The sequence below is a fragment of the Micrasema longulum genome, unplaced genomic scaffold (assembly GCF_059751315.1).
Source record: "Micrasema longulum isolate JH-2025_06_02 unplaced genomic scaffold, ASM5975131v1 h1tg001188l, whole genome shotgun sequence".
In the NCBI taxonomy this organism is placed as follows: domain Eukaryota; kingdom Metazoa; phylum Arthropoda; class Insecta; order Trichoptera; family Brachycentridae; genus Micrasema; species Micrasema longulum.
The window spans coordinates 140,597-165,375 of NW_028278375.1; the positions used below are offsets into that span (position 1 = coordinate 140,597).

At 31.7% G+C, this 24,779-nt stretch overlaps 1 protein-coding gene across 1 annotated transcript in view; it reads left to right on the top strand.

Annotated features, from left to right (window-relative positions):
- The first annotated feature begins 4,936 nt into the window (after positions 1 to 4,936).
- Positions 4,937 to 24,779, top strand: part of LOC148276593 (RNA/RNP complex-1-interacting phosphatase homolog) — a 75,132-nt gene continuing 55,289 nt past the window's right edge. The window contains exons 1-2 of the mRNA XM_088234052.1: positions 4,937 to 5,169; positions 10,013 to 10,088. Of these exons, the coding sequence (XP_088090178.1) occupies positions 5,153 to 5,169; positions 10,013 to 10,088 (93 nt within the window). The 5' untranslated portion in view covers positions 4,937 to 5,152. The remainder of the gene's footprint in view (positions 5,170 to 10,012; positions 10,089 to 24,779) is intronic.

The window sequence follows — 24,779 nt, forward strand, 5'->3', positions numbered from 1 at the left end:
TATTTTTGTGCAAGTCTTATTATTTGACATTCCCAAGGGCCAGTTCAAAAAATAGTTTGCATCATGTTACGTTATTTTTCTTGCAATCTATTTTGTCAATTTTGAGAACGAACAATTTTTTATCTTCAATACTGTTTCTTGAGATTTGATACAACTGGCACAGTAACTAAACATTAACAATCATTTTTTAGAATTCCCGAATCATCTCATTTACCTTAACGACAATTTTAATCAAGGCACGGGCGAAGAAATTTTTCATATTATATTGATAACAGTGCTCTTCGTTTAGATAATCTCGAAAGATTGAAAGTACTAAGTAAGGATATTATAAGAACTTTCCACGGTTCATAAATAGTAAAAAATATAGCTTCAAGTCCCTTTTTTAAATATTCCTGTCATGATTCATATCTGTACCTCAGAGGCAGACGGATCCAAATCCAAACGTTAAATGTTCAACAACAGCTACTTTCTCTAAGTGATTTCTAATCATTCAGAACATTAATTTGTATGTTCAGTATCTTAATACATTGGTGCTTTCATTATAAGACTTTATTTCGTCCAAATCAATGAACATGATCATAAACTGGATACAAAAATCAAAATGTCTTTTTATCAAATTCTGGATTTGCATCCGTCTGCCTCTGAGGTACAAATATTATCATCTTATCATCTATCCCTCCCTCTTTCATAATTATTTTCTACAATATTTTGTAATATGAATTATTAGTGATGCGTAATTCCAAGTTTTGTTTAATTTTGTCGGCCTCGTTGTGTAGTGGTCAGCGCGATTGCCTCAGGTCTCAGGTTCCATGCCAAATGTTTATTTAAAAAGTTGTTTTTTACACTAGAATATTTCATAGTTTCTGGACTGGTACCTGATCTTACCTTCACATAAAAAAAAACGAATACGGCTTTGTCAATTCAACCTAATTGAGTATTTTGGGTAATACTTAAGGTCGCAATAATCTTTTAAATGAAAACCAACATAATAATAAAATAAATATAAACAGCTTTGTTTTAAACTACTTTTTTTCTACCGACCGGTTTCAAAGTTATACAAGCTTTTTTATCAAGGTATATCTGACTGATGAATTCTATCCTATTTTATTTTATCAATGTTTACAAAATATTACATACGGAGCTAATAAATCGTGTATTTTTGTCCTGTAAGGATGTATATTCGTGTTTGGTTTCACGTGTTCATATTTATTTAACGTCTAATCATCAGTGTAGCCATATATGCAGCAAAGTGAAGTCGCATGCAAAAAGCAATTTTTCCGAATTAACCACTGCCTAGAGGTTTAAAAAGTGTCCCAATAGCACCAAAGATTAGTTTATTTTAAAACAAAAGGAAATAAAAAGATCAAAGTGAATTAAATAAATAATAACTATAAAGTTTGATGTATAAGTATAATAAAAAAACTTGTGTATATTTGTTTTGCTGTTGTTATTTGTGGAATGTTAATTGTCGTTTTCGATAAATCATAAAATTAATCATATTTTAAATAAAATTAGAAAGCTAATTTAGGTTTATTAAATTAGGAAACATGTTTTTTTTTTTTTTTTAAGGAATTACCCGCTAAGCTTCTATTTTGAGGCTTGTCAGCAGGTGAAATAGAGGGGATATGGAAGAAGGTAATGAAAAATACACCACAACACCCAGACCAATTGAGAAAAAAATCTTTCTTGGATTTTTTTCTTGCAACTGGCGGGAATCGAACCCGCGACGCCAGTTTCACAAATAGCCGTCTAACCAACTGCGCCACGGCGCCTGCCGAAAATTAAAATAATTAAACACAATTATTTTGCATTGGCTCAATCTAAATTACAGTATAGAATAATCGGAAAGGGGGATGCTGTGAAAACAAAGATTTTACCGGTCAAAAATATACAAAAATAATAAAGGGGTTTTCAATAAGGGCTGGTAGATGTTGAAAACAAGTTATGTGTGAGGTATTAACAAAATTGTTTTTGTTCATTTGAAAGGCCCATATGTGCCATTAAGTGTGAAATATGACATCGTTTAAATGCCCGCCTCGGCTTCTTACGGTGGCACGGATACGAGTGGTCCAATTTTCAATTACTCTTCCGCGTAGATCCAGCTGAATTTGAGCGATGGCCTGTGTGTTCATGTTCACCTTAAGGGCATCAATCGATTGTGGTTTATTTGCATAGACCTGTGACTTCAAGAAACCTCACGAGAAAAAGTCTAGCGGGGTCAAATCGCATGACCTTGGTGGCCAATTCAGATTACTACCTGATTATCTACCCGCGCCAATTGAGAAACCCTAGATACTAGATATAAAAAACTAGTAATTGAAAAAATACACTTATTAAAGGATTTATTTTGAATGCCGTATAAATGATTAACAAGGCACTTTACAAGTCCGCAGTGGAAATCATTTAAACTGTTGGATAACTACCTTCCTTGTCTTCATTCTCTAGCGAACTTTCGACGCGATGACACGTGAAAAATGCTGCCGGACGTCAAGCGATGTGTGTGATAATTTTTTATTATTCTATTTCACTGTAACTCTAAAAAACAGAGCAGGTCAAGGCCGTAGCCTGGGGTACGCCAAGGCAGGCTCCGCCTGCCCTGGAACATTTTATGCCTGCCCCAGCGGCTAACCAGAACTTGCTTCTTAGCAAAATATTCTGAACATTTATTTTGATAAGAGATGAAAATAATCTAATGAATTTACTAATTGAATTATTAACGACGACTTTATTTACTCTTGTGAGGCTGTGATGTCACACTAGTCTACATAAGATCCAAAACTTGATAGATTATCTATCTAATTGATTTAAATTATTGAGCTGTATTTTTTAAAATCTTCAATTGGACATTTTCACACCGGATTTGAAACTAAAATTTGTATAACTATGTTACTATCGGGTTGTGGTCCCGTGGCTGTGTTGCGGACTCACGGATCAGAGGTCCGAGGTTCGAACCCCACTCTACCCCAAGCTGATTCCCATTTTCTAATAGTGAGTTGTTTGCAACTTGTTGAAAATGGTTTCCAAAATTTAAATATTCGGGTAAATTATAAAAACGCTAATATTTATTTTTCCATTTTAAAGAAGAAAAAAAAGTGTTGGATTTTTATACACGAAATATTTATCCTTGCTACGCGAAGAATGAATGTGACGCTAATACAGCAATACATCTGTATAAGAGAGAGCACAAAGATGTAAACTCATAGAGAGAAAGACAAAGACTTGGTATGTGAGAAAAGAGATTCATTCGGTTATTGACAGTGATGAGAGTGCACGCCCGCACGTAAGATGACCGACGTACATATGATTCTTTATTTATTTTAATAAAACAGGGCTAATTTATACGCTTATTTTTAAAAATTATGGAAAATAAAATATTTAACAGTTAGTCTCTGTTTTTTTTCAAATGTCTGAACTTTGGAATATTCCGTCTTTTGCTTATGGCAACATCATCATGTTTTGGTAGAAGGCCCAAATAAAGAAAAAAAACACGATGTTACATCACCGCGCGCAAAGGAATTAATTACCACAGTCTTTTAAGAGATAAAACCTCAATTTTTGACGGGTAGTGAACTAGAAATTCGCGGTGTACATCGCGGAACATCACGCAAATGGTTTATTTGGCAGGCTTTATGAACATTAAATGCTTACAGATAAATTAAATTTTCTGAATACTCCAAAAATGCTTCATCTCCAGAAATACCATTGATATACTGCTACATGTTCCTGGACTGGCACCCGAAGCGTAAGGCTAATCACATTACCTTCGTGTGACAGATGATCGATATACGCTTCATTTAGTGTTCCTTTGCAACGCCCCGTGGACCATTAGGTGTGGGCAGATTATGATATTGGTATTTTCCTATACGTAAGTATTTGTCTATAAAACGCGAAAAATTCAGCCTGCTTTAACATTTTTTTAATCTACACTGATTGGCATATCTGGCTACGGCCCTGGGGCAGATATAATATAATTAATTGGTGAATACAACTTAGTTAATTACATCAGTGAGTAGTCGGTCATTTTATTATTTTTTAGTACATTTTCACCGTGTAAAATCAAATAAATCATAACACTAACAGCCAGTATCGTAGCTGGTAACGAGTTACACATAAACACGAACAAATAATGTAATATTATGCATATATTTGCCGGCCTCGTAGTGTAGTGGTCAGCGCATTCGCCTACCAAGCAAGAGCTCTCAGGTTCGATTGCCGACATGGTTGAAAAGAAATATTCATTTAAAAATATGTTCTTGCACTAGAATATTTCATAGCCCCTGAACTAACACCTGAGCCGTAAGACTGATCATTTTACCTTCATATTGAAAATAAACGGGATACACAGTGATTGGTGTACCAATGCAGTGCCCTATGCACCATTAGGTTTGGAAACGGAATGATGATGATGATTTTTCTCAGACATTTATTTACATGAGAACCTATTGAAATAATATATTTCGTTACCAAATTATCATCATTTTTTGGGCTATAAATTAAAAATTTATGCCGGTATATATTTATCTGCATACATATTTCTGTAAATCTAAAAATATTATTACGTGTTATAAAGATAAACTATGATTGAAATTAATACACCAGTATACCAACGCAGATAAATAATTTATCCAAAAATAACGACAATTTATACAAATGTTTTTTTTTTTTTTTCCTTTATAAGCATCTGTCGATATATTTTACAATGAATTTGTGATCAGCGATCAGCCGACATTGCTTCCATCGACGTGCCGATAACAACAAAAAACAGATGTCGCTAAAACCCTAAAACAAATCAACGCAGAATAGTAAAAACAAACACCTTTAATATTTTGAGCCATCTATCAAAAACAAGAAAACTTATTTTACAAAGTGGGTCAATATAATAGAAACCTGTTTTACCGCTATGTGTTGGTCTTCGGGTAAAACGAAAAATTACTTTATCGACAGTAAATTACTATATATCACAGACTACAGATATCTTCTATATATCAGGAAATTGTCAAATCAGCAACCCAAATTTCAACCAAATAAATTTCTGTCAACGTCGTAATTGTAACTACTTTCTGTTTATTCTTTTGAGTAGACAAAAACGCATTAAGAGAATAAACACGACATAGTTCTACTGATATAATTCAGCAAGTTACCTCTTCAAATTATGAAATTCCCCGACAGGTACGGATTTATTACATGATTTATTCTTATTTATGGACTTAATTTACCAAATTTTACTGTTTAAACTTGAAAGATTTGTGCTGCATTTAAACGTAATAATATTCTTTTAAGTTACGTGGGTCACGCACTTAATAAAAACCACTATGAAAATTATAACCAAAAAATATGTGTCAACATATTGTTTATTTGTATTGTACACGTAAAAATCTAAAAGGTTATACATACTATATTGAAATATTTATAAGCAACGATAATTTTTCTGTTCGTCTTCTGTGCTGATTACTTAGTTTGGTAGTTAAGTGTGGGCGCCTACAAAATTAGGAAGAATAGTCTTTGCCGAGTGTACTTAGCTTTACGATCGACTAATTATTGGAGATTTCGAATGTCAGACATGTACTTCGATGACATACTTAATACAGTATACTCTCTGTTGTCCGAACCCACTGTAAACCGAACCTCCAGTATTCTGAACCATCGCATCGGGTGATGGGTGAGGGAATGAAAGTACTAATGCTCCCCCTGAAAACCTTATTGTTACTCGATAATGATCCTACTCATCAAAATTGTATCTATTTGATACGTGATGGTGGACGACTTACAGTTGTGTTTTTTCTTTTAAACTATACTCCTCTCCTGCAGCCCATGGATCAAAATGTTATGCGAGCGGAGAAAATTTCATATCGCAAAAAACTCTTTTTGAAAATTATTGGTGATGGAGATGGCATCATATCTATCCTCAAGAAAATAAATTTATGTAATGTAGTGTACAACTTGCCACTGGAATAATCCTCATTCAGCGCATCCACGTTACGGGGGTAGGCACCTTCCACTTCAGTAGACCGGAGCGTTTAGGTGACTAAGTTTGGATGAAAACCTAGTGTTGCAGGGTATAATGCGATTCCTTGCCTAGGACTATGGATAAAGAGACCTGAATGGCTGTGATGGTGGAGATAAAATGTATCAGTATGGCGGAATAGCCGGAAGGGGAACAACTCTTCTCTCAGGTTACCTGGACTACCGAGACAGCGGCGTAAGGTGGGACACTGTTGAAGATGGCAACAGAGCAACAATAGTCAAAAAAGGCATCCTAAGCCTCGGTTAGCAAGAGGGGTTTCCGTCTCGGCGTTAGGTGGCAACCGGCTGTAAAAAAACGATCTTCTAGTCCGACGTTTAGACTGAGAACTAGGAGAGCTGACCCCTAGTAAATGCAACATACAGTCAGGATAAAGAAGAATGTATTACTTGCCAGAATTTCGGGATGATATCCTTTAATAAAGAAATTGTGGCAGAAAGTTTGACCAACACAGGGTGAGTTCATTAAGGAAATAGATGTAGATTCCGATTCCGAGTATGAATTAATTGCGAATATCATATTTGGTAGATGATATAAAGGATCCAGAAGTTCATGCATTGATTACCAGAAAAGATGTGGAGAAATAATGGACTTATGATGAAATTGACAAAATTGCGTTGAACGAAAATGAGAGCATTACAGAAGCATTTCAAGTTTTAACTCTTGTTTGGAGTAGCCAGTCGAAAACAATATGGACACCCATCAGATTATGGTTTTGTGCCAATTGAAGGATTAAAAGAATTACAATTTTTTTATACCCAATCAGGATGTGGTCCCATGGCTAGCGTTGCGGACTCAAGAATCAGAGGTTCAAATCCCACTCTACCCGAACTTGATATCCATCCTCTAATAGTAAGTTATTTACAACTCCTGAAAAATGGCCTCCAAAATTTTAACATTTGGTTAAATTATAAGACAAAGTCGGCCTCGTGGTGTAATGGTCAGTGCATTTGCCTACCATGCAAGAGGTCTCGGGTTCGATTCCCGACATGGTTGACATGAAATATTATTTAAAAGGGTATTTTTACACTAGAATATTTCATAGTCCCAGGACTGGCACCTGAAACGTAAGTCTGATCATCTTACCTTCAGTGCCCTATGCACCATTAGGTGCTGAAGGGAATGATGATGATGATGAAATTAGAAGAGCGCTAAAATGTATTAATATTAAAAAAAAAAATAATAATAATAATTAACTCTTATATTATACCCATTATGCCTTATAACATGTGTACATCACTGTTAACAAAAAAACCTTATTGATATACAATTCTTGGTTTTTAATTGTTCGGATTATAGAAACTGTACTGTACCTCTAACTTTATTAGTTTTATTTTTTCATGAAACTGGACATGATGGTGGACAGATACTGCTTATTACATTTTGAAGAATCATCACGTCAAATTAGTTGTTTGTACTGCATACTTTTCATATGAAAAACATTTTTTTACATTCTGAGATGACAGAAGATTATAATTTGTATAAAGAACACATCATAAATGTACATATACCTATTTTGCACCGTTATATCAAATGCTATTATCATCAGGCATGCCAAGAGCTGAACTGATTTGCTGCATCTTCAAAACCTCTAATTACTTTAACAACCATACTGTGCAAGTTCTTTCGACAGCTTTTGAATCATACATTTACATAGACATGTTTAATTTCAATATCAATAGGGGGTCTAATTATTGTGCGTATTTGAAATATATTTTCTCGTGAATTTTTACAATAAGTATTCATTTCAAAAAGATAAAATCATATCAAAAGCTACTTGCTAAGTGATGCCTAGCATTTTTATATAATTATTCAATAAATCAAGAGAATAAAATGTATTTTTATCGTATTATACATTATAAGAAGTGTACAAAATAAATTAAACACTGTATGTTATACTACTCATGAAATGTTTTGGGTATTTAAAATCACGTATAAATAAAAACTTAATTATGTTGCAGATGATGGGTAATTCTCATTCTCATTAAACTCAATTGTGGCACTTACAAATCATTTTCTCTTTTGCGTTCTTTTCATCAAAGTAAATAGCGAAATAATAAATTATATGATGCATGACATCGCCAACACTATTTTTAATGTCATAAACATTTCTGCTCACACAAATTTAACATACACATTTAATCATGATAATTTCAACCACAATACACAATATTCAAAAACTCTTCATGTATCTAAATTTTGGTCAAAAAAGTTCGTCAAAAAATCTCTTGAAAATATTGGCTGTTCCCAATTCAATAAACTAATGGATGAACTAAAAAATGATTTATTATTATTTTATTTTTTTTCCATTATATACAATGATTAATAATAAAAATAATGTGACCTCACTGGGGTTACCAATAGTAAATATAAAACTGTAGCAATAAAAAAAAAATATTTGAATCATTTTGATGGTAATAGTTATTAATATAATTTCTATAAATAGCGTATAATACTGTGTCTTATATTTCTAATAATATTATATTTTCTTACTATTTTGGATTGTATCAGCTAATATTATGTATTGTCACAAAAATGATTTCTTTTTATGTACCGTCCCAAGTGTTTTTTTTTTTATAACTCCTGTTTCGCAATCACAAATAACTATCGACGTTCTTAAAAACATACTAAACATTTGAGCGATCAAAATGAACAATAATGAACATGCTTAAGTTATCGCAGTCATAAGTCAACGCGTGTGTAATCTCTAAGTCAACGCTCGTGTCGGTTTGTTTTTTGTTTTCCTCGTAAATAAATACAGCTCATTGGCGGAAAATCAGCGTTTACTTTAAAAAATAATACAATATATTGCATTTGCAAAATAGTAAGGAGTATCTAATACCAAAAAGTGAAAATTAAATTACAATTACTATGGCGACAGCTACAGCTTTTCTTGACATTTGTCTTGCCAACCGCCGGCTAAATGCAATAAATAGCATGATAAATAATAAATAAAAATGGCAGTTTTAAAATATTTTCCATATTTACACCGGTGAAATTCAAATATGTGATTGCGCTGCAGGATTATACCGTCGTGAAACGTACATATTTTGACATTTAATATTAGGTGTTCACGGATGTTCCATGGTGATCGCGAATACGATAAACAACCATGGTGAGAAATTGTTATCTCGTCGCTTATTAGCTCGTCGATAGTTATTTGTGATTTAGCTACTGGCAGTACAATATCTTTTTTATGTATTATAAAATAATTATGTTTTATTATTAATGATAAAATTTAAAAAATAGTAATAATATTATGTCTTTAATAATAATAATGTTTGGATAATTTATATAGCGCCATTTTTGTGAAAATCACCTCAAGGGCGCTGTACAATAAATAAATATCCCAGCACGTCTTGCAGCTACAGAGCGCATGGACAGTAAGAAATCTAGCCCCTATTTACGGTTTTATTTTTAAACATTTTATTTGACAATGAAGTTTAGAGTTTAAGTGATATTTTAAAAAACGAAAAAAAAAGCAAATTTATAAAAATAGAAGTTAGATTACAACAAGTCTTGCAGCTACTGAGCGCATGGACGGTTGAAATTTTAGACCCCATTTACTAAATTAAGATATTTGATAGTTGATAACATTTATATAATATGATAAAAATTATATGATAGCTAACATCACAAAAAGTCTTGCAGCTACAAAATGCATCGACGAATGGAATTTCAACAATATAAGAATGATTTTAAAAAGTTAACAATAAACAATTATAAAAAAAACACAATAATAAACATTGAGCAAAGAACTTCTTTGTATACAAAATACAAAAAGTCTTTGTATACATTGTCATTGTCATACTGATTTTTCTCCCTTTTTGTTGTTTTTTTTGTTCTATGAAGCATTAATTAAATATTTAAGTATTTAATAAATGTATTTTATATTTTAATGCTACTATTTTACTATTGGTAATTTACTTTCATTTACATTTAAAGAAATTATGAAATAATGTGTGTATTCTAAGAAAAATATTCCTGCAGATGGCTGCCGTATTCCAATCTTGGAGCGGTTATAGCTGGAACTCGGATTGTGTGCTTCAAGACTCCGCTGCGAGATGTAAGTTTGAATTTTGAATTTTAATACTTCCTAGTTTGGCAGTGAAAATTCTTGATGGAATTTCATTGTAATTTATTATCGAAATTCAAGATGAGTGATACCACAAATTCAAGTATTACTGTTATGTGGATTCGACCATCACTTGTCTTTTATTTACTCAGTCGACTTGTAATATTGTTAATGTACCAGATGTTCATAATATTGTCTTTGTAACTTGTAACTGTATTTTATATCAGAAATAATTGCGGCCATGCTTCAATTAAATAACAAACAATGTGAAAAATTGAATGTAAATACTTTACATAATTTAAATATGTTTATGCAATTGTGATAATGAAAAAAGTTTAGTTACAGAGAAAAGTCTACTAATGTACTCTTTCGAAATTTATTTAACGAAAGCTTTTTTAAAAGAATGACTGTCATCAAAATATGTGTATAATATAAACAATTGTTTTGAATTTCGATTACATTGGTTGATTAACGCTAACATCACAAATTATCGGGATCTGGTAAATTATAGTCTTTCATTTTTAGTTTCAATATGGATATAGTCATAAAATTGTCAGAGGTTTTAAAGATGCCTCATTCATGCAAATACGCATTATTTTTATGTTCGACGTTATTTGATTAATCAGTTTCCCCAGAACAATCTTTGTTAGGAATTCAGACTTATAAATATTTCGGATTATGTAGACTATGTATGTTATTTGAAAGCGCCATCTGTTAGCAACTGCGTTAGTTAAATGATAACTCTTAAGAGATTGTGCAAAACGTTAACGTCATTCGACCAAAAAATAATAGATGGCGCTGTTATATATTTTTGTTCCTATATTGGAGCTTTTTACCAAAACGTGATAACATCACCCAAAAACAAATCATGTCTTTGTGACGTTTTATTTTTGTTTAATTTCCCGGCTTAACTTTTTTTTAAAACATTTCAGCATTTGAAATACTATAACTTTTTGGTATTTGAAATACTATAACTTTTTGTGAAAAATAAATATTTGTGTTCTTCTGCGTTTCCCATACATTTAAATTTTCGATGCCATTCAACGAGTTGTAAATACCTCACTATAAGATGATGAGAATCAAGTTGGGTAGAGTGGGGTTCGAACCACGAACCTCTGTTCCGTGAGTCCTCGACACTAGCCACGTGACCAATACCCAATTCCCTTATAATTATTTTAAAATCATTTCATCATCTTTCCCATTCTGCACCTAATGGTGCATAGGACACTGCATTGGTACACCAATCGCAGCATATCTTGATTATATTTGTTACATCAAGGTAAGATGATCAGTCTTACGCTTCAGGTGCCAGTCCAGGGACTATGAAATATTTTTTTAAAAAACGAGCAAATTTTCCCTGTATGTGGGCACCGCCAAGGAGACTTATGTCTTCAAATGCGGTATGTGGTGGGCAAGCTGTAAAAACTCCTTTTTAAAAGAAATATTTCGGATCAACCATGTCGAAAATCGGACCCGAGGCCTCTTGCATGGTAGGCAAATGCGCTGACTATACCACGAGGCTGCCAATTTTTATTAGCTTCTTTCATAGTAAAAAATATCACTAGACGTATTTTTTTCTTATAAATTCATGGGTAATAATTAAATACTGGGTTTAATCATTGATACATTATGTATTTTGTATTTTTTTTATTTCGGAAAAACAACAGTTGTTATATAAAAATATAAAAAATGTACATACATCCAGTTAAAGTTTTTCACAAATATAATGAGAGAACATGTTACTCAGTAAAGAGAAAAAAGAATATATTATATTACATAACAATATGAAGGTTAAGGGGTGAGGAAATAGAGTGGAGGAGTGGAAGAGAGGGATTTTTATAATACGTATAGTTGATTGATTCAAAATTTTGATTCACATTAAGAGGAAACGCGGTCTGACTTTTCTTCATACAAACGTATTCTCGTATTTTCTCCTTGGATTATGGCATTAGAGCAGTGTTTGATTTTTTTTACACACTATAAATATTTACCATTGGTGTTTTTCTATCGCTTAGCTTTTTTGATGAATAGTTTTTTATGGGAGCTAGGACCTTCCAAAAACCCTTAAAAGCGCTCAGTTTCAGCTGCCGTCTTCGGATACACGGTATACAAATATGATGTATTATAGGGAAATATCACTTTTTCAAAAACATTTTTTAAATAAAAAAAGTCTATGAAATACTGTCCAGTTAAAAAAAAATATTTGATAGTATCATAAAAAATATTTTTCAATTTGTTATTTTGAATTCCCGCGAAAACGGCCATTCCATTGGCCACGCCCCTTATACGTCACAATTCGTATTTATTTGTTCCTGACTATTCAAATTTGTTTAGAACATTGTCACGAATCTTGACTTCACAACCATCAAGGCCAAACATGTTGCGTTTTTGTAATGACATATTTTTTAAAAATTTCTTTCTTAAATTTATGTATGAAAACATTTCTCCACAATATCCATATTGATTTTAAAAATACAATTTACAGTTTTAAATCCATTTCGTTTATTTTAATTAACGGTATTCGTCGTCATCATTCCTTTTCCGCACCTAATAGTGCGTAGGGAACTGCATTGGTTCACCAATCGCAGCGTATCTTGATCATTTTTGTTACATGAAGGTAAGATCAGTCGTACGCTTCAGGTGCCAGACAAGGGACTATGAAATATTCTGGCGTGAAAACACCCTTTTGAATTATTATTTCAGATCATCCATGTCGGGAATCGAACCCGAGACCTCCCGCACGGCAGGCAAATGCGCTGACCATTACACCACGAGGCCGACAATATTAACGGCCAACGGTTCTGTCAATTCTGAAAATTTCATTCTGATATTTAAAAAATAAAACAAATTCGATTCAATTTCGGGGTGCGGAAAACAGAAAAGAAAACGTAGATTTTGTCGATTTTGTCGATTTTCCTTAAATGCCATTTACACGTGGACAATAGAATATTGTTTTATACCAAGACTCGACCATTGTCCACGTGTAAACATCAGTTTGTAGGACACAAAACTGTTCCGAGACATCGCCACCGAGCGTTCTGTTTCTCGCGGTCGAGGCTGTTCACGGAGCTGAGACAAGGCAATATTGTCATATCTCTTGTATTGTCCACATGTAAATGGCCCTTCAGGCATAATCAGCCCGACGTGCAGTTGCCTTTTTTGCGCCGAACCTTGTAGGCATTTGCGAGAAAGTGACAGAAAAACAATGTTCAAATACCTATTCGTCAAAATAGTCTGACACTGCATTCCCATTTAAGAGGTTTGATAACATTCATTTTGAACTGAAAATTTGACCATATTATTTATTAAGTCATAAAGATACATTATTTTAGTGGTGTAAGAAGCGTTTCATATTAGTTATAATATCTATATTACAAAACTTACGCATTTTGTATTTATAATTTATACGTAAAAGTGTACATCTTTGTGTTTAAAATCCATTTTTCTCGTCTACCCTGCCTGAAATCGAACCCAGTACCTCATGAATGGTATTCAAACGCGCCAACCATTTCACGACGTACCTATACAAAGTGTATTTACTATTCTATTCAATTGTAATGTTTCTTCTCTTTTTAACTGTTTTTCATTCCTTTTTATGTACCAACCGTCAAAAAGCAAAAAGTAGCTTCTTTACTTACAGCTAACAGTAAATACGAGTTCATCCGAAGATATCAAAAAAATGTTTTTTACCAAAAACTTTTTTTATTGAGTTATTTCTAAGCCATCATATTAGTACATTATATTAGTGGTGAAAGTGTATTAAATTAGTTGTTATATTTATAGTGCAAAACTTTTGCGTTTTGTATTTATAATTTATACATATGCCTAGGTATACATCTTCGTCGTCTCAAGTTTGCACAATATGGACTAGTAATTATTATGAATTTTGGACTGTAACTTAAGCGGTGATTTCTCTCCTTTCGATTGCAATCGTCATAAAAATTGCAAAGCTGCATGCTGTCGCCATTATGCCTTATGACGTGTCCTGTCGGTGCATCAATTCGCTTCCGAGAAAATATTACCGACCGAATGCCGCCTAACTTGCGTGGGCGAACAACAGGCGGCGCCAGATCCCGTCATGAATTGCCCAATCATTTAACTAAAATCAGTCACGATTTTTAAAAATCCTCTCCGATAATTTCAGTAATTTTCCTACTACGCAGTTCGCAAACATTCAAATTACGCTTTAATTGAATAATAATAGTAGGTACTTATCATAATCATCATTTCCCTTTGTAACCAGTGGTACATTGGGCACTCTTTTTGTAATCCAACAGCAGCGTCTTTCGATCAACTGTTACATTAAGGTTCGGTGAGCAGTCTTACGCTTAAGATGCCAGCTTAGAACAATGAAATATTGCAGTTTAAATAACCTTTAAAATAAAATCAATAACTCACGTCCACCTTGCCTGGAATCGAACCCAGGACCTCAAGAATGGTATGCTAACGCGCCAATCACTTCACGACGTACCTCCTATAGAAAATGCATTTACTGTGTATTGTTTCTTTTCTTTTTAATGGTTTTTTTATTTCTTTTTAAGTACCTACCGTGAAAAACACCAACCTTTTCCATAAAAAAGTAACTTTGCCTGTGTCAAACTTTGTTGTATGACATTTTGCTCTTCATATGTGTATATACACCACTGTACTTTTAAGTTGTATGTCGACCGCTTTCGGGGTCATTCCTCTTATATCTAGTATAATGTTTTTCTTCAAGGGGAGGTAAATATTTCAGACTCCCTAAAACAAGAATCCAGTCAACTCAGAACAATGTGTACCGTAAAAGACTTATGATGTTTAATGAGTTACCGAAAGAGATGAGGGATGCTGGGTCTATCGCATTGTTTCGTGGTATGGCGATGGTTTTTGTTAAAAACAAACATTCTCATAGGTAGATATGGTGTCATCGGAAAGCGTCTGGATTCATGACAATGTTTTGTTTTAGAACTCATTTTTGTGTATATTAAGGGTTTAACTAGTATTTTTTTTTGTACAACTATCTTAAATTGATACATTACATTACATTATATCTACAATATTTGTCATCTAAATCGATTTTTTTAAAATTCAGTATCTATAGATAGCATGACGTGAAATATAATAATTAAAATCGATTAAAAAAAAATTTTCGTATTGACCTAGTTTGGAGTTCAACCCATCACTTAGTAATTTATTTATTTTTTATTTTATTTTCTTTTATTCAGGAAACATACAGTACAGTTACGAAGTTTAATATTTTACACAATTGGACTTAAGAAATGTCTAAGAAGGACGACAGAAAATGGTTCATTGATGTTTATTTTAAACAATATTTCGTTGTCCGTAGGCTATAATTTAATGCGTAAAATCGTAAAAAAAATCATCCTTACAAGACACATTTAACCATTATATGCGGATTTTAGTAAGATTATAACATTTTTTACACCACAAAAGATCAGCATTGAATTACATCACATAATATCGATAATTTAAATATGTTACGATAGTCGAAAAAAACACATTTAGTTTTTATTTTTTTAGATCTTTACAAAGATGTTTATTTATTTATTCATTTTATTCACATTTTAAACAATAATAAAGAATAAAATTAATGCGTCCTCACGCGTTACCCGTGCCGAGGACACTTAACAATATACTTTTTTTTTGTACATGTGAGAATATACAAAGAAGACTTAATATACAGAGATGAATTACAAAATGTTAAGACATTTTTAAACACTACATATTTACGTTTGTATTTAATTTGTGTATACCTATATTATTTAAATTATAAAACGCACAACAAAATAATAAAAACATAACATGAACCATACGTTTGTGGAGCAGGTGATTCAATATTGGTTTGGGCGAATGAGACAATCCATTTTACTTCTACCCACCTCCACTGTCCATTTTTTATAGCCTTTTTTAACATTTTTTCCTTACTTATTGTTTTAATTTACATTGAAAGTATGTTATAGATTTTAATCGCATAATACTAAAAATCCCTTTTTTCGAAAGTGATATTGGTTTTCATTTGTTTATGTTGTCTTTGTGTTGAGAATCTAGTGATTATATTGAATTGGGTTGTAGTCCCGTGGCTAGTGTCTCGGATTCACGGCTCAAAGGTCCGTGGTTCGAATCCCACTCTACCCCAACTTGATTCCCGTTTTCTAATAGTGAGTTATTTACAACTCGTTAGAAAATGGCCCCAAAACTAAATATTTGGATTAAACACGTGTAATCGTAATGCGTAATCTTTTGAAAAAAAAAATATTATGATTTCTATGTTTGTATTCTTTTTTATTATTTTTATTTTATTTTTAAGCCTATCAACAGGCTTATGTAAGCCCTAACAGATTGGCATTAATGAGAATATATAACACTTAATCCAAACAGTTTTTAAATCTATTTAAATTTACAAAAGGTAAAAATATGGCATAATCTAGGCGGACATGGCAAGTGAGTCATCACCAATCAGGAGTGACAACACCGCTTGCTTCTTAAATGCATGCCCTTGCTGTAGGAACACATCGATAGTACCGTTTAATGAGATTTCGTTCACTGTTCTGAGGATTCTCGGCAGAGGGGAAAATAATCCGATGTTAGTTTTATAATTTCTCACAGCAAAGACAGGATTGGTACGCAGGTTACGGCGAGGTACATTGAGGTTTATCTGAGCAATGATATCATGGGCATCTATACAGTTGGATTTTAATTTGTGTAATGTTGGGGTTGTGTTTTTCGTTTAAGTAAGAATTATGTTATTCCACCAGGAATCTACGCCGGAACCCCGTGCGTGATACAAAAAACTTTAGGCATTACGCTATTATCTTTGTGGATGATTGCATTTTAATTTAACTCGATTGAGCGGGTAGTGCAATACCCAACCAGCCATACTGTCATCACAAAGCATAACAAATCAGAAAAACAATATAAAAATATCATTTATCGTATGAAAATAAACAGATATAAACAATATCAAACAAATAAAATATTAAAGAGCAATTCAAAAATGTTAAATCTAGAAAAAATCGGAATAAAAATAATTATAAAATTGTATATACATAGTTTGTTCGCAATGCTATTTACGAAAGTAGATTGACAGGCCTTCAAAATGGCGGGCAATTTTTCACACGTAACAATGATGACTTTTTGCCGCTCGTACAATAATTACCGGAAAATGTCGGCTCTTTACAAGGCACAAAATGGTGATTGCTTCTGTCGGCGAGCCACTGCTCCAGTTTTGGAAATAATGGCGTATGAAAACGTTGCTGGAAGCGCGCTTCCGCATAACATCACCCCGTGCTACTAAATTTATTATGCCCCAACCCCCTAAGGGCAGAATAAATCTATCGAGGCGTTCGATTAAAAATTTCGGTGGCACCCGCCTGTTCATTACCCGTCGTTTTGTATCAAGCACAAATCATGTCGTGATTCGTTCGATTCGTCAGTTCGTCGTCTTTATTTTACCCCTGTCATAATGTTTAGACGAACTCTCGTTTTCATCATTTTTTCGGTATTTTATACTTACCAACGAAAGAGCGGCTACTCAATCAAGCTTTAAAATGATTTATTATAAATGTATTTTTATTGATTAATGTGTTTTTTAAATTTATCACTGGTTTTATACAATTACCGTATCCTTAATAAAATCCATGTAACTACGAATTAGTTTAATCAAAAACAATTGCATGTTGTTGGCTGTTTTTTATTATTTTTATTGTTATGTTTGAGCTATTATAAGAAGAAAACGATATGCTAGTATTATTATATATGTATTTTTTAAAAATAAATAATTCACCCATATTTCTCACTTTTGGAGCCATTTTCTTAATTTTTATTTAATTTATTATTATTCATTCAAAATTACATTCGTTTTCATATTCATGAACTTATTAAGGCTTTTTAAGCTGTGCCCGTGTTAAGCCATAATAATTAACAATGAAAAAATACATAGAAAAATTAATACAATTATAATAACACGCGATACAATAGAAAAACCATACAAAAAAACAGCATAAATAATAAAATTCCAGATAAGATAACGTAAAAAATAATTGTATACAAATATTAAAACATAAATTATACAATACATAAAACAAAAAAACTTACTCAATAAAAAGATATCGTTAAATAAATCAAAATATGTAGATTATAATATATGTACCAAATACAAATTTAAATGAAAAATTACCCTCTTTACACAATTTGAATCGATTCAGATTCTAGTTTTCTCTATTGCGCTGCAATAACCAATTATGAACACACCTTTTAAATATAATCTTGTTTTTAGAATTTCTCATAGTGGTAGGTAAAGTGTTAAAAAATTTCAGTCCTAAGAAACAGAAATTTCTCTGTCCAAAACTTGTATTTATAAAAGGTCCTGTATAACAAATGGTTCCTGCCGATCTGGTCAAAATATTATGTTGAGATCTCATTTTGTCATTAGTGTTCCAGAAGTATATAAGAGTTTCCATTATTTATTTATTTATTTATTTATTTATTTATTTATTTATTTATTTACGGACAAAGTCCATTATAAACATTACAATTAAAAGAAATTTTTACAAAGGAATAAAAAAATATAAGGAACAGAAATAAGCAGCAAAGACAGATGATAGATTTTTTAGATTAAGTAAAAAGCATAGGCTAACTATACAGATTCTTTAGCTGATTTGTAAAGAAAGACATCCTTACACCATAATAATCAAGATCTTGATGATCGTTCACCCGCCTGATCATTCTGGGCAAAGGCGACTGTGCACCATAATTGGTCCTGTAGTGACCGAGGAAAAGCATTTCATTATTTCTTAGTCTACGGGTGGGAACGTTAAAAAGAATCTTTTGCAAAATTTCAGGGGCATCAATGAGACAGTTCATAATTTTATACATGCAGATTATATCTGCAATGCATCTGCGTTTTTCAAGACTTGATATGCTTAAAAACCTCTCCATATCAGAATATGAATAGTCTCCTCTTTCCAATCCCATCTTCCATGCAATTTTTCTTATAAAACGATGTTGAACTGATTCAAGGCGCTTGATATGAACAGCATAATGAGGGGACCAGATTACAGATGCATATTCAAGAATAGGGCGAACTAAAGAGCAATAAAGTGTTTTAAGTGTAAGCATACTTATAAATAGTAACTTTAAGTCACTGTGTGAGTTTTCTTTTGTAACTCTAATTATTTAAAATTCTCATGTCTGGATTCAAGTACTGCGGTGGTATAATGGACCCTTACTATTTTATAGAACAGTTCACGATTTTTTAACCAAAGTCCAGCCCTAACGATTCAAATACGAATATGTCAAAAAAAATCATTATTATTTTTTTACCATAACTTGATTATCAAATGTTTTAAAACGTTCACGACTTGACACCTTTCACAGCGAATATTCGGCGGTTCGATGAATCGTCAAAACGCTCTCTTATAGAAGGAACGGAGATCGTACTTATGCCAATGGCCATGTTTCTCTTTTGTCCTTATTTCCTGTTTTATTATTACACTATATTATTATTTTGTTTCGCTGGCGGCACGGCGTTCATCTTTTCATCCAATCACGTGGGCTGAGCCATACTCCAAACTCCGACATTCATCTTCATATATCACGCTTCACCCAATACATCCGTTTCGCCAATATTTCATAATAACTTTTTATTTATTGCAGTCGAACCTACCCATGGATTTATTCTGAAATGGTACCAATGCACGTGTACTATGTATTAATTCCTATTTATTTGTTTCTTACTGCTTTGACCGACTTATTGCATTGTGGGTTTCTTTATCACACCGAATTTAAAAATAAAAACGTTCGTCTTTTTTCAACATGTTTGGATATATTTAGAAATTTGATTCCGTTTTTTAATGTCTCAACTATTAAACTTTGTAAAAAAAATTACAAATAATCTGTATTTTATTGTATTATTTTATATTTTTAACCAATTAATTCACAGGTATGAACCCTTGTGTTTGGCTTATAAATAGTTAATTAATCGTGCGAATAATTAATTGTTACGAATATTATCTGGAAAATACAAAAATAAATTGCTAAATGACAAGACTTAAATTGTGTTTATTTCAATTATTATGTTTGATGAATTAAAATCATTTCAATGGCATTGAGCCCGCTAAATGTGTTCGTAATTCGTGGTATCAATATACCTACCCTTGTTTTTTTACTACGCATCCATTTTTGCTTCCAAAAAATTATATCTGTTGGGAATAAAAAAAAACGGAGATGGCGTGAAAGTTGCCATGTTATTATTAATTTATATAGGTATTGTCAATAAAATGATACCAATTAAATTTACTTAAAATTATTAAACAAATAAGCTTATTTATTGGTAATTACATTTCCGACAGCGGCAAATCCAATTATGATCGGTATATTTTATTAATAAATTAAACTTTTTTTTTTAAATCAACGACTGCCTTTATTGCTTCTGCGATACTTTTTTTTAACGTAATGTAAAATATGTAATTCGAATTGATATGAATTATTGAGTTAGCTTTTTGTATACCTAATTTATTAAAATAACAAAGTTACTATAAACTTTGCGGCTTTACCACTTCAAGAGTTAAATGAATTTACGTCCGTAATTCTATAAAATAAACATATTATTTAATAGAAATCTTGAATGTCTAGCCGAAAAATATTGAAAAATGCATTCTGGTAGTTTTAATTAAAAGATAATTGATTATTTATACTCCCTGATTTGAATATGCAAATAAAAACTTAAATTAATTACCCGCATAAAATTGTGAAGTTATTTTATTCAAAATTTTAGACACACCGAAATAGTTATTGCACTGTGAACAAAGCTATTGAATCTTCTGCTACGTGTAATTTAAACTTGGTTTTCAAAAGAAAAACTGTTTAAAACACCCACGGCGCTGGTTGTTTTATGGTTTTTATTATTTTTATTTCTATTTGCACGTAAAATGATATCAAAAAACACTTAATGTGTAAATGTTGTTGTCTTTGCGCCATTACATACCATTTTTGTACGCGAACACCTATAAAATATATCACTCTTAATTTTAAGGAATCATCATAATATCTCTATTCATATGCTGTCTTTTGAATTATTCCATTTCTTGTGTATCAAACGGTCTATTGGCTTCATTACAATATTTGAGTTTGTCCAAATGTTCGTAGACAAAAGACTGGATTTCACCCCCTCTGGAGTCATTAAGATTAACGAATTACAACAGTGTCAAATCAACAAATGGAAGAATTGAAGAAATATGGATGTTCGAACATAGGCAAAATGGTGAATGTTACACGGTGTGTAAAGTGCCCACTTAAACCAGCCAATGACATGTCATAAGCCCTGTAAATGCCTAGACTTCCATATTCCCTTATTTAAGGTATTCTCCATCCCTGTTGTAATTTGTTGGTCTATTAGTACTTACATTATTTTACCATTTTCACTTACAAATGACTAAAATGATTATTTTGTCTTACAGTTCGTTTATAAGAGTAGATACATAAGAATTTATTTTACAAACATCCCACAAAATAAATAAAAACAAAAAAATCTGACTGTGAATCGTGTAAACGTGTTAGTTACCCACCTGGATTATTAAAAAACTTGATAGTAAATCAAAGTTTATTTTTTATTGTATTTATAAAACTACCTGATGGTTTTGCTTTTCTTTGATTGCCATCGAATGCTTTCATTTAAGCAGCCGCCTCCAAATTTGCAAAAATAATATTATTTAATTATGAAAATAACAATACGTACTATCCTTATTTAAGTACTAGTTGTAGTACCTCTTGTGGAGATAATTTTATTCTATAATCTGTATTTTTATTTCATTTAAAATTTCCCCTATTTTCGTCCACTTATTTTATTTTAATTAAAGCGTAAGACTAACTTTACGTTCCTGTAGTAGACGATCGAGATATGCTGCATTTACCCAAGCAACCCAGTGCCCTATGCCCCCATCAGGTGCGGATAAAAGCATGATGATGATATTTTGAATTAACTGTAATATCTAATGTATTTCACTACGTGCTAATATGTTTTCATATTTCCCTTTATTGTACATTGAAGTGCAATTTATGTATGTTCAATTTTTTTAAGTAACTAAAAGCTGTATTATCATTTGATTTGGTAATAATTATGTTCGTTGTATGTTCTTGCTTCTTCCATCCACCCTGGTATGTTGAGTATGGGGTATTTAATAAATATGTATCGCAGTGTCATCGCCCTTAAAACCGATCTAGACAAAAGCCTAATAATCTGCCCGACAGAAGAAAAATGGTGCATCTCCGAAATGCGTGTTATACTGTCATTGTATTAATTATATATTTTCGTAAAAAAAAAAACAGTATTGAAAAATTATTTCTTCTTAAATAACACATAATATTCCATTATCGAAGTTGTCTGTTCCTTCCACAGCTAAATGTTAAATAAATCTTGCACATAACCTAACCTTACTTCAGAATGTTTATGATGCAATTGTTATACTTTTTAGACATCTTCACAATTATTTCGTTCGACAATATATTGACACATTTATCGAAATACGTTATTTACAAAGTTATATGTTTTATTTCGTTCGATTTCTTTAACAACGTTGATGTTGCGATGTAATCAAACTTCATTGTAATTTTTATTCCCTTATCCACAATTTAATTAAAATCTCAATATTTATTAAAAATCAAAAAATTGTTTTTTTTTATTTATTTTTAATATGTTGTATGCAATAACTATGGGGAACAGGAAATCAAAACGTCATAAACGTTAGCTCTAAGTCTTGTATGTTGATCGTGTTTATGAATATATTGTATACCATTATTTTATTGGCCTTATTTGTCTTTGCTACATAGTTATATGTCCTTTTGGTTCTGTTTCTTGTACAATTGTACATATGTTTCTTCAAATAACTGTTGTAATTGGCTGTGGCGTATGTGCAATAAATAAACAGATTAAAGTGACAGCAAAAAAAATTGACGTTCGTATATGAACTCCCTTACGTAACTAACACCAACTAAAGAAGAAAAAAAATTAAACAACTTAATGTAACTAAACTTTTCCAACTAGAATCTTTAAAGTGTATTAACAAATTGGCCACTGATTGTAGACAAAAAACTAAAACTTGAACAAAATGTAATAAACGCAATACTAGATTATCAAAACAAAATCACATACAACATTCGAATACGGGACAAGTACAATCAAGACTAATAAACCGGGGACTGAAATTATACAATAAACTTTCAGACGAAACTAAACAAAGGCCTCTTTTTAAAAGATGTCAAAAGTATTATCATCAACAGAATATGAATTTAAATTATAAAATTATTATTTTATTAAATGAATGTAAGGGTTTATAAATTAATTTTATATAAAAAAAAACCTGTACTGATCACTACTTTGCTACACTAACATGAGCTTATCTCGATCGTTTGTTACCAGAAGGCAAATGACAGTCTTACGTTTAAATTTATTATTTAATCGCTAACTGTATTTTAGTTCTTTTTTCATCAGGTTACAGTGTTTTTTTTTTTTACATATTTTTACGAAATAGGGATTCCATTTTTGATATACCTTTCTTCACGTCGAGACGCTAAAACTGGTGAATTTTATTTCATACTTAGAACAATGGAGTTGTATCGTTATGACCCCAACAGATATCTATATGAATGTGGCACTTCCACATACTGTATGTAGAACTTCCCTAATCCAGTGCGGGTCTATTAAACTTGTCTCTTTAGTTCCACGCTTTAACTTGTTGTTTTCAATTTAACTTTTGACATCGCCTCTTTTTGTGGATTCTTTTTGGAGCTGTCTTCGCTTTATCTAAAAAGCCGCGAGGCTCGTTTATGTCTGGTACTCACCTGGTGAGGGTGACCATGCCACCCGAAACCTAAAGGACCCGTCATTGTATTAAACTTGGTCTGAAACATAAAAAAATCTTAATTATTATTTATTAATTGAACCATCAACGGTTCAAAGAACCTTTTACAAAAAAAATGTTAAACTGAAATTTATTAATTTTATTTCTCAATAACATTGTGCATAAATTTATTAGGGATAGAGACACAGTTTATAGCGACACAATCAGGAACGACCCATGTCTGAGAACTAACTGAAATATAATATAATAATTAAAACTAGACAATTTAGTGAAAGTATATTCGAAATTATATTAACTTCAAATTACAAAATAAATATAACAGTGTAAGTCACTTTCCAAGCTCAATAGCTAGTTTTTTTTTTTAAAGTAACAGCTATAACATAAAAAAAATATAAAAGTAGATTGTATAGAAAAAAAAAACATTTCTCAATTATGTAATATATATATTTTTTTTAAATTAAAAAAACTAACAGCTAGGATAAGAAATTCTTATGTTTTTAATTTATATATAACAATGTTTAGTTGATAATGACTTAAAATTAAAACAAAGTGGTTAGTAATCAAATTAGTAATAGTAAAAAATAAATCAATAATAATACTTTTCAAATAATCTTTTACTATTATTTTTAAAATACAAATAGCTTACTACTTTCAAACTTAGTGATTTATACGTCAGTCAATAGGCAAATAGTTATGCTAAGTTTGACGCTAATTTGTGTCCAGGTAGATGAATAATACAGTTCTCTGCGTAAAATAGAACTAGAACCATAGACAAATGTTTTCGACTCGATGGCTACTCTCTGCTTCTAATCCTGAAAGTGAAATC